The sequence below is a fragment of the Physcomitrium patens genome, chromosome 5 (genome assembly GCF_059467195.1).
Source record: "Physcomitrium patens ecotype Gransden chromosome 5, ASM5946719v1, whole genome shotgun sequence".
Taxonomy (NCBI): Eukaryota; Viridiplantae; Streptophyta; class Bryopsida; order Funariales; family Funariaceae; genus Physcomitrium; species Physcomitrium patens.
The window spans coordinates 14,189,047-14,200,362 of NC_143414.1; the positions used below are offsets into that span (position 1 = coordinate 14,189,047).

An 11,316-nucleotide genomic window follows, 5' to 3' on the forward strand; every position below is an offset into this window, starting at 1 on the left:
AACATGTATAATTTCAAAATTATATCAATAAAGCTTTTAAAAAACTTTTCTTAAAGATATTATAATATTAATTTACTTTTATCTATTTCTATCTAATCATATAAATAATCATTATATATATATATATATATATATATATATATATATATATATATATTTATCTATAACACATATATGAAAGACAATAAAGAGTCTTCAAAATGTACTAAAGAATATTGAAGCTTTTTATTGATGAAATCTATCAAAGCATAAATGAAAAATATATTTTTTTATAATAAATGAAACAAGATTTAAGAAAGATAGCATTTTATGTTCTATTATTTTTTATAATTTATATATATTTGTAGTACTAAGAAAAAAAATTAATAACTAAAAGATTTAACTCAAGAACTATCATTTGTTAATTTCTCATATGAGAAATCTCATTTGCTGATGTCACAATCTTCTATATGATATAATTCAAATAAATTTTCTCAAGAAGAACATATTCTTTTTTGAATGGATGGCAAGACATAATGTATTTAATATCACAACCTTAAAAGAGACTTCCAATATTTAGTGATTTTATTAGAAGTAAGAATAATTCTAGACAATGTTTCAAATGATTTACTATAAAACATTAAGAGGGCTTCAATAATGATCAAATAACAAGGTGATCTTTCTTTATTGATATGAGATACTATTACTAATTAAAAAGACCTCTTGACCATCTTCAAAGTAGACATAGATTAGAATATGTGGCAAACACAATTTGTTATATCTTAGATTTCTTCAATATATGATGACCATTCATTATAAAATTTGTTTCTAAAAGAAGGGGTAATATTACAAATTTACATATTTATTCCAATAATTATCTATTTGATTAGGTAGAAGTAAATAAAAATAAATTAATTTTATAATATCTAATAAAAAAAACTTTTTAAAAGCTTCACAGATGTAGGTTTAACTTAACACATATTTATAGGTTAAAAACTTAATTAATAAGTTAGCCACATATCACATATATTGGTAGCTTGTAAAAAAAATATACATACTTATTTTAATATTTATCTAATTAATATGAATAGGTAGAAGTAATTAAAAAAAATATAATAAATTTTAAAAAAACTTTTTAAAAACTTTGAAGATGCAATTTTATTTTTATATACATTTATAGGTGATTGATAGATTACAAACTTCGTCAATAAGTTCACCATGTATCACATCTATTGATTCCTTGATATACAAGTAATTAATGTAATGTTGTTATATTACATGTCATCTTATTTGGAAATGCATCGGGCATCTAGCTATAGAAGGTGGAATTATATTTTATAAGTATCTAAAAATCTTAATATATTTCATCCTTATAAGAAGAATGTAATTTGATATTTTATTCAAAAGTACTTAAATCTAATACAAAGTGCTCAAAAATACTCTTCCTAGTAATCTCAATCATATATGAACTCCAATTATTGTATTACTTTCATAATTAAGCAATTTTGAATTTTTTTTATAAGCCTTAATCCTAATCAATAAGCTTTAGTGAGTTGTAGCTCCTAATCTAACTATCCATTTAGAGCAAAATTTTGCATACAAATGCTACTATAAGTCTTCTATGTGTTCAAAAAAAATTCACTCCAATTTAACTTATAGATTGCGAAAAAATGTCCAAAAACCACACTAATATTATTTGGCTACCAACTTAAAAGTTGATGCAAATGTTCCAATAGTGATTTCTCCTATTCCAACTATTAACTTCAACTCAAAATTGGTGTATAGCTTGATCTTTAAGTCTTCTAATATCAAGCTAAATTTCATTTTTATCTAACTAATAGATCTTTAGATATCATAAAAATCCTATCCAATCCCAAACTATCAAGTTCTGATACCTGCTTGTATCAAAACCTAGTTATCTTCTAACCACATTGTTGGATTATCATAAAATTTTACATACACTTAGCACATCCAATTAATCAAAGACTTTCAAATTTTAAATTGTAGATGTGGTACCAATTGCATGAATTGGCCAAAAGAGCTAGCTCTAATTGTATTGTATAAATTCCAAGTCTCTAATACAAATCCTAACTTTGAACAACAATTTCAAATTCCAATCAAATCCAACAAAATCAAGCCTTAAATTTTAGAAAGAAGCTCCAAGCTAGCTCTTTAATCTTAACTTTTGATCTTAATCTTCAAATGCTTCCTTAGTTTGCCCTAGATCGTCATTTTTATGGTTGGAGGTCTGATTTCGACCCTATCTCACAAATGGTCAATCTCCGAGTATCAATCTAACCTATCCTAGGATTTTTTTAGATTAATCCTATCCTTAACTTAATCCTTGTATCAATCATACTAATTATTTATCTATTATAATCTGATTTTACTAATTTATGGTCTTTCTAAGGTAATAAAAAAGTCTCTACAACTTAGAAGGTAAAATTACTAACCAAATTTTAAGCTATTAATTATTAAGATAAGAAAATAAACTAAGAGTCTTTTATAAAAGCCATGTTTAAATATCTTGAATTATTATTGAATCAAGATAATTAGATATTAATTAAAAATTAATTTTTTATTATATTTTCATCATATAGTCATATTACAATACAACAACACACATATAAGAAACTTATCTTGCAAGTTAAAACATGTGTCTCATAACTTGGATACAAGTTGGATGTCCTACAAAATATCACCACATAGCTCTTATGTAGATAATATATATAAAAAGTAAGAATTTCAATTCTTTCATTTTTTTAGTCTAATTTCATGGATCTTTAGTTTTTTTTTATCTTTTGGCAACATGTAATTTTTTTTCAATATATATATTTTTTTATTTCTATTTTGTCATATTTCTTTGAAAAAAGCCTCACTTGTTTCTTTGCTTTTATCAATTTTTTCGCCTTAACAATATATATGGATTCAAATATTGTATTGTTGAAATTAATTTATAAGATATCATTCATTGTAGGAAGTAACATTCTATGTATAATTATTCTTTACTATACAACATAATATGAATATTTATAATTTGTTGTTATTATTTAGAATCAGGTTGTTGTTTTGTTATATAGTTTTTTTTTACCTTATATATATTTTTTATTTATATTCATATTTATGAATAATATATTTATATAAATCAAAGATCTATGCTTGGCTCTTTATTGGATACAAAAAAAAACTAATGTATATTATGAATAGTCAAATATACATAATTTTACAATATATTTATAATTTGAATAACCACATATAGTCTAAAGGTCAATTTATTAATATACTTTACAAGTTAGTTATGTTCTATAATATATCTATAATAAATCATAGTTAATATCTTTATTTTTGTATTTCATTTCAAATTGACTTTTACTTGTCACAAGTACTTTAACAAATGTTAGATTAACTTAAAAATTGACTTGTATTAATATTGAGTAGTTGTTCTCTTTCTAAAATAATATTTATTAGAGTATTTTTTGAGCAATAAACAATGCATGCTTTGCTATTCAAGGATTCTACTACTTATCAAATTTAGAGATTTTGTATATTAATTCTTAAAACTTTGAGTTGAAAAAAATTTTCATGTCATGTTAGATTATATCTTGTTTTCAATATTTATACTTAATAAGATAATCCTTTGAGTACATAGAACATACTTCAATTATAGTTCAATTTTTTTAGTAGCTCAATCTTAAATAAATTTTGAATATCACAAAATTGAGAGATGCTTTGTGATAAAAGGTTTTTGTAAAGAAAATTGTATGTAAATATGCATTATGTACACTTGATTTATATACACTTCACTACTTGATAATATAATTTGAATAAATAATCAACTAAAATTATTTAAATATTATATTTATTTTTAGTTTTATACAAAAAATCTTTCTTAAAATATTACTAAATGTTAGACCTTTTGTGAACAACTTATAGGCATCTGCAAAAACATATTCTTATCCCTACTTCTTTAGTTTTAAACTTTGAAGTAAAAAATTATGTAAATATTTTTACATGCATGTCACTTCTTCATCTGTTTGTTATTCTTTGTAGTCTTTCTTTTAGGTGACTCATTCATGGATTTTTCAATTGCATAATCATTGTTGAAAGCTCCACCAATTGTTTATATACTTTTTCATGTTGGTGAAGAGATAAAATATCAATTATATGACTAACAACATCATAGAAAGGATAGAGAATTTAAGAAGATATTTCAACTTACAATAGTATTGTAAGAAGTATTTAAAATTATTCATCAAATGATATTGATTATAAAAATCAATAATTATCAAAACACCTCCACTTCTTAGTAAACTTTGAATATAATATGTACAAGAAAGATACAATATATTTGTTATTGTCTTTATGTAAGAAAAATTGTAATTATTATATTTTACTCTTGCATACTTATATTGTTCAAAAACAAGATTTAGAGCATGTAAAGAGACACATTTCACAACATTGGTGAAAAAACTAATATTATGTTGATGAAAGACATAAGTTTGTTTTGAACTCTTCTAAGCTATGAACTTATTGTATTTTCAAAAAAGTGAAAGAGAGAAATTTCTATTTTTCTGAGGTCTTTGATAGATAATTTTAAATATGATTTCAATGCTAAATGTTAATCCTCTTGTGATGTAGTAACACTTCCAAGAAGAAGTAAATTATTTATCCAAGCTTTGAAAAATATTTTTTTATGTAGTATCGAAGTATTTTGTAAATATACAATAGTTGCATAAGCAATAGTGAGAATATACTTATTGCAAAGATGAGTTCATTTCAAATCAAAAAGGTCATAAGAAGGTACACTAATCATAGTGGTTTAATATGCAAGAAATAAAGACCATCCTAATTCTACCTTATTTAAAAAATATTTTTAACAATTTTCTAACACATTTTTTTGAAAATCCCAAATGCAAAGTAACATATTTGAAGTAATAAACATAAATTTAGTAGAATTTATTAATGCTAAATCCATGTCAATAGCAATGCATATGGATCAAATATTTCCATATAGTTGCAGAAGTTGGATTAATACTTTAAAAAATAATAATAATAATATCAATAATAAAAGATGTATTAAAACTTGTCATTCCCACAATATGCAACATAGGCATTTTAAATCTATTTATTTTTTATATACAATCTATGACAATAGAGAAAGAGTATATTTTTACAAGTCAAATACATTCAAAATGTGTAAAAAATAGAAAAGTAACTTTATCATCTTTATTTCATTGATAAGTAAAATAATAATTAGTAGCATATAAAGTTTTCATAAGGTAGATAATAGATGAGCGTCTAACAAGTGGAATGTGATGTAACTTTTGTCACTCATTGTAAATAGTCCAAGCAATAATTGTGCTATTAAATCACTCTCTCATAAGGCAATAACAATATTTTTTAGTAGAACTCCTATGGCAAGCAATTGTGAAGTTAATTCTTTCTTTGTTGATTGAAGATGGTGTGCAAATGTATGACCTAAAGAAGAAAAAGATGGTCCATGATTATGAAGACCATTTCAAACACTGAAGTATCATTGCATATTATTTTGTTAATGCAGATGGAATGCAAATAGACATCCAGTTAAATGTCTTGTACTATTTTGTTGATGAATATGACAATTTCGGTCATAATAAACTTATCTTCTATCACACATATAGTCAATACAATTTTTGTCAAAGCGTCATTTGCAAACAACATATTTGTAATCATATGCAAATGTATCTATATTTTCTTTCATTTTTTCTATACTTTTGAAATGTCCTTTTGTTGGTACACTTATGTATGCCTAATTTTCTATTGCAAAATGAAAAAAATTGTATAATAAAGAATGCCTTCTCCTCTACATACTACTTACAATGTAAAAATGAGCAAACACTAATATAAGATCAAAAAAAATAAAATAAAATAAAAAAATGAGTATGTAAATACTTATAGATGAAACAAGACATGACAGATAAAAATAGAAGTTAATACTAGCCATTGGAAATTGTTGAAAGTTGTTGGAAGCCATATTCAAAATCATGATTCTGTTTATTTAAATATAGATGATGGTTTTAATGATGAAGAAGATTTATATGACCCTTGTGCCAATTTGTAATGATGGATGGATTGCTCTAGTAAGAATTTAGGTCAATTTATCATTATTCTATATATATATATATATAGTGTTTAGTGGTGATTATATATATATATATATATATATATAGTTTGACTATCATTATTATTATAAAAAAATATTTCAATTTTCAAATATAATTAGGATGATTCATAATAAAAGTATTTGCAGTATTTGTGATTTTAAAAAACAAAAGCAAAATGAATATTTTTACTATATTTTGTTCTATTCAAGTTTTTTTTAACCTGCTCCTACAAAATACAAAAACATTACCTAATGTAAAATTCTCGTACCATTTCAAGCTTTTATGTACTTACAAAACTCTAGTTATGAACAAACTTTATGTATAATTAAATTACCAAGCCTGTAATTTGTACTCATGCTGGTAAAAATAATAATTTTGTATGATGATTAGTAGGAACTAATCATCTATATATATATATATATATATATAAACACAAGTAGTATGAATCAAATAGGAAAAATACTTGAAAATTATATGATTGGAGATGGTAATTAATTTTTATTATTCATTCTCAATCCTATTTTTAACTTTTTCAGTATACTAAATCATGTAACATATTTATTTATTAGAAAATAAATAATTGTTGAAAATAGTTTCTTTTAATTGCAATTTATATGAACACCAGCTTCACTGTAATATATATTCATTGACCATGCAAAAAGTTCACTTTTTAATTTAGTTTTGGTATTATTTGAACAAACATAGCAGTGCAGAAAATGCCTCAGTTTATGAAATTAATCAGTGATATTACATACAGATGTGTTAAAATAAAACTGTAAGCATTACAAGGAAATAATTTTTTTAGTGTCAATTTATTTGATGTGGGTTTATTGTTTCATTGGCTGTTTTATTAAATATTGGTATTATACTAGGAATTTTTAGTAACTTTTTATGTATGTATACATATATACATACATACATACATATATATATATATATACTTACATATTTAGAATATTAGCATAGCATCATTATGAAAAACCGAAGTTCTCAATCGCGTTCCCACAACGAGCACATGGATAACGTAGATGAAGGAACATCCATCCTAAAATCTACGAAACCACTCCACAAAAGTGGACGAATGAAAAACCGTGGGCGTGGACGAACGACGTCGAGGAAACCGATCGATGGTTACGTGGACGAACGATATCGTGGCTATCAACGAACGAGGAAGTGAACGAGGGCGGAAGCGGAGGGTGTGACGACGACGCGGCTGCGATGGTGAGGCCGCCGTGGGATTTGCGATTATCCCATGCACTTGGGCGCTATTGCCGCACCATCATAGGACTCGTTCAATCCGCGTGGTATGATAAAATTCGAGGTCATGGTTTTCCTAGGGCTTCAGGCAATATTTCTGTTTGTCGACATTTACCGGCGCTAACCCACTCCCCCAGTCTCTCGAGAACTCAATTGACCCATTAGCATTCAAATCCGAGAGGGAGAAGTTCGATCTATTGCGTGTGCTCTCGAGACGGAGGTGGAGGAGGGAGAGAGAGAAGAGTGACCAGAGAGGCCTACATTTGCTGTGAATGCCGCATTTGGAGCGTCTAAGTTAATGGGTAGAAGCCAGTGATGAGGTACGCGCGTGCAGTTTGAGGGACCCGGGAATCTGGGCTGTTGGTTTGGGAGGGGGGTGGTGTTTCTGTTGCGGTGGTGGTGGTGGTGGTGGTGTTGTGGTGATGGGTCCATTTGATTTGTCTGCTGTGTGTTGCGAGGTTTCAGGGATTACCTGCGCTGGTCGGAGTTTTTTTGAGATCTGGTGTGAGTGGAAGGGAAAAAGGCTAGCACGGGAGTTCATGTCTCACCCACGAGTTACGGTCACCTTGGGGCGTGGCGGGAAGCGGGTATTTTTTTTTTTTTCTCTTACTCTTCTGCATATTTGCTCTTGCTCAGGGAATGGTTCCGGACTAGAAGGATGGTAGAGACCAGGTTTTAGGGTTTAGATTGTTTGTTGTGTCAGTTCTCTTCCCATGTGTTGGTATTTTGGGTTGTTTGGTTTTAGTTTCGTTAATTTTCTTTTTGTGAAGAGTTTTTGTTTGGTCTTGTTTTCTGTTGGGGGTATGTTGATTTTATTTCCTCGTTTGATATCATCAAGCGTACTGCGGAATATTGGAATCGGTGTGCTAATTCTCTCAAGTAGCAGGATTTGCTCTATTGGTGAGTGGTTCTCAAGTCTGCATGTTTGGCAGTACGCAACTTTCCTTCTTCTTTACAATCGGTGTAAATAATGTCGGTAGAGGTGGACTCACGGTTTTTTTAGGACCTTGAGATATGCTTTTCAAAGGTTCAAATGGAGAGCTCATCTGTATGTATTTTCATGCATTAGGTGTAAAGGACAGGGTTGGGACTGTTGTGTTATCTCAGATATTCTGGTGTTCGTTTTCCTGAACTGTGTCTATGCGGAGAGCCACGGAAAGCTGTTCAGGAAGTAGAAAGCAAATTTTATTTATTTTTTATTTATAATAATTTTGCTGCTTATGAGAGCCATTAGATTAGTCATGCTGGTTGGTAATTTGGAATGTCAGGAAGAATAAGTTTCATTGTAATGCAGTTAAATGATATTGTGCGCGTTATGTATGGTGCGAAACAGGTGGAGAGACACGTGACTGTTCCTACAGAGATGTATGCCGATCGCACAACTGGAGACTGGAATAGGAGGCGATCAATTAGGGAACGACTGGGGGTTTGGATGGAGCCAGTTCGTGCCGCGCCGCAGTCAACTGGTGCCAAAAGGTGAGCTTCTACTACTTTTTACAAGGACAAAAATCACACCACATCTTCTATCGAATTCTCAGGGGACCGAAGTCTTACTATATGCAAGCATGGCAAGAATTTTGACAAGTTGTAAATCACCACTTATGGAGTCGGTGAGTATTCAGATACCAGAAAATTCGAATGGAACTCGCTGGTTTATTCTGGCTACCAAAGTTTCGTTGTTGAAACGTGCCTCTGATTTCTGCATTTTGATCGCCATGATTTCAATGCCGTTTTATTCTCAGTCCGACTTGTTTTTCTGAAGCCGATTTATTGTTGGATGCCTGCAGGCATAGAGACGTTGAGGGGCAATGGAAGCATGATATGTTTTTTGACGAATCTAATCATGGTTCCCGAGGTCAACGTATCCTTTCATATTTTTCTGAGTAGAATATCGAAGTCGAATGTCTTCTCTAATCCAATGACGATAGAATCTGAGTTTCTTTAATTATCTATTATGTATTATTAATTTTTTATGAATGTGATTTTGACGCACCTAGTAACTCCTGATTAATTATTATGAATATGATATACATTTGTATGTGTCCGTACTGTCAGTCTGAGCTACTGAGTTGTTGTAACTTTGATCAGAAACCTTAGCTGGACGTACAGGTGGCCCAGACTTGCGGTCAAAACTAGCTAGACAAGGCTCAAGAAATGGTAATCAAGGAAACGCAGGAAATGTCGTTGATCTGCGTGATAAGTTGTCAGGCCTCGTAAGTCACCAAGCCACTCATGTGCATGAAAGTCCAAAAGTGCAGCGACGAGTCGCATCCGTAGTTTTCAATGGCACAAGTGCTACGCAAGGTGCGGCTTCAACAGCAGTCCCTGCCCCTGTCTCAGCCAGATCGGTTGCAACTGTAAAAAGACCTGTGGATGGAAAGGTGCCAAATGTAATTTCTTCTTTGTAACGAGACTTGCAGATTCCATTCTCAGCGTTTACAAGTCTTGTATTTTTGTTGGTCTTCAGAGTCTTCAGTTTTTACTCATTTGCCTTCGCCTCTCTGGTGTGGAGCACATAGGTAGTTGTGCCATGTAATTATTGATGAGGAGCCTATCCTCTCGTATTGAATCAATCTTTGTGTAGTCTGTTATAGGTGTAAATTTTAGAACAATAATATTTTCATTTCTGTGCGGTGAAATTGCATTTCATCTGAATTGTTTATCACATTATAATGTGGGTCTGGGGTTGTATGCGAGAACACGGTGGTGAGCAGACCTTTTAATGTATCTTCTCTTTCGTTGTAGACTGAAGAGCAAACAGTGCGTACTTTTCTCCATTCATTGGGACTAGAGAAATACGTAGCCACGTTTCAATCTGAGGAGGTAGTCATTCTTGACTTTCAACGTTGTTTTTGTGTGCTTTTGATCAAACAGCAGGGGCTTATTGTAAGGACGAGATTTTACTGTCTAATTTTCAGTCACTCTTGATCTATTGGTACATTTAAATGTAGCATAAAGATTTTTAATTTTCTTGTGACCATTGTTATTGCTTTAGAATATTTAAAGAAAAACATCAACAGCTGGTTTTTATTGACTCCTTCAGATTGATATGGCTGCCCTTGGGCACATGAGTGACAATGATCTTAAGGAACTTGGTGTGCCGATGGTGAGCTCTTTTATTTTTATTTATTTATTTATTTATTTTTCCCTTCTCAATGTTGCTTTCTGGTTTCATTTGCAAACGTTCTAGTGAATTTTCATTAGTGTCACAGAGCACATGTCGCTACTCAATTTACATCTCAAATCTCGTACACGTTACTAAAATGATGTCCGACAGCATTGAGGATGTTCTAATTTTTTTGTTAAATTATTTTTGTGTTTTTATTCTGGTGTTGGGACAGGGACCAAGAAAAAAGATTTTGCTGGCAATCAGAGGTAAAGAGTGAGTAGTTATTGGGATGTGTACGAACAGATGCAGTCGGGTCTGTGATAAATCTTCAATCCGAAAATTAGGTTTGGCCCTTTGGAGATGAATGATGAACGATGAAACTTAATGGTGGTGGATGTGGCCATCTTGACATTCGCACTGGGTGGTGTGTGCATCATTCCATGACTGATGAATGCGGGTGTGGATTTCAGAAGACTATGGTTTCAAAAAGACATTGAGAATTGGATAAAGTTAGCGATGGAGTCGCCTTGTGATGTTTCACTCTGTAATCCTGACATTTTCCAGCAAGCTTGTAATTGGTTACAGTTGTTTAAGGTTTTACCAACTTATCCCAGCAGATGATGTGTAACTGTGACCTCATTCAAATTTGATGACAGGAGACCCACGTTTCGTAAACCAAGTTACTTTGATCGTTATGAACATAGAATTGGTGCTCATGGCTTATATGTATTCTAGATAGATCCATGTGCTTTATGACACTTACAGCAAGGAGTATGGAATGTTAGCAGCTGATACTAGAGTGATCATTGGGTACAAGGATGCTCCTTT

General features: G+C 30.4%; 1 protein-coding gene across 20 annotated transcripts; it reads left to right on the forward strand.

Moving 5' to 3' along the window:
- The first annotated feature begins 7,333 nt into the window (after positions 1–7,333).
- On the forward strand, positions 7,334–11,104 carry LOC112282859 (uncharacterized). Of its 20 annotated transcripts, none has more exons than XM_090250600.1 (9): positions 7,444–7,699; positions 7,845–7,966; positions 8,218–8,279; positions 8,713–8,855; positions 9,167–9,240; positions 9,477–9,760; positions 10,125–10,202; positions 10,423–10,485; positions 10,721–11,104. In XM_090250600.1, the coding sequence occupies exons 4-9, from the start codon at positions 8,743–8,745 to the stop codon at positions 10,763–10,765; spliced, it is 657 nt and encodes a 218-aa protein (XP_090106726.1). In that variant the 5' UTR covers positions 7,444–7,699; positions 7,845–7,966; positions 8,218–8,279; positions 8,713–8,742; the 3' UTR covers positions 10,766–11,104. The 20 variants fall into 20 exon arrangements, with proteins under 20 accessions (XP_090106727.1, XP_024376725.1, XP_024376722.1 ...); XM_024520959.3 differs by having other exon boundaries at positions 7,445–7,699; positions 9,468–9,769; XM_024520965.3 differs by having other exon boundaries at positions 7,445–7,699; positions 9,477–9,769.
- The last annotated feature ends 212 nt before the right edge of the window (positions 11,105–11,316 follow it).

Bases quoted from the DNA above. Each gene is read 5' to 3' on its own strand.
- LOC112282859 (XM_024520954.3), top strand. From the start codon at position 7,919: ATGTCTCACCCACGAGTTACGGTCACCTTGGGGCGTGGCGGGAAGCGG. The intron at 9,770-10,124 runs GTAATTTCTTCT...CTTTCGTTGTAG, and splicing joins TGGATGGAAAGGTGCCAAAT to ACTGAAGAGCAAACAGTGCG. The intron at 10,486-10,720 runs GTGAGCTCTTTT...GTGTTGGGACAG, and splicing joins AGGAACTTGGTGTGCCGATG to GGACCAAGAAAAAAGATTTT.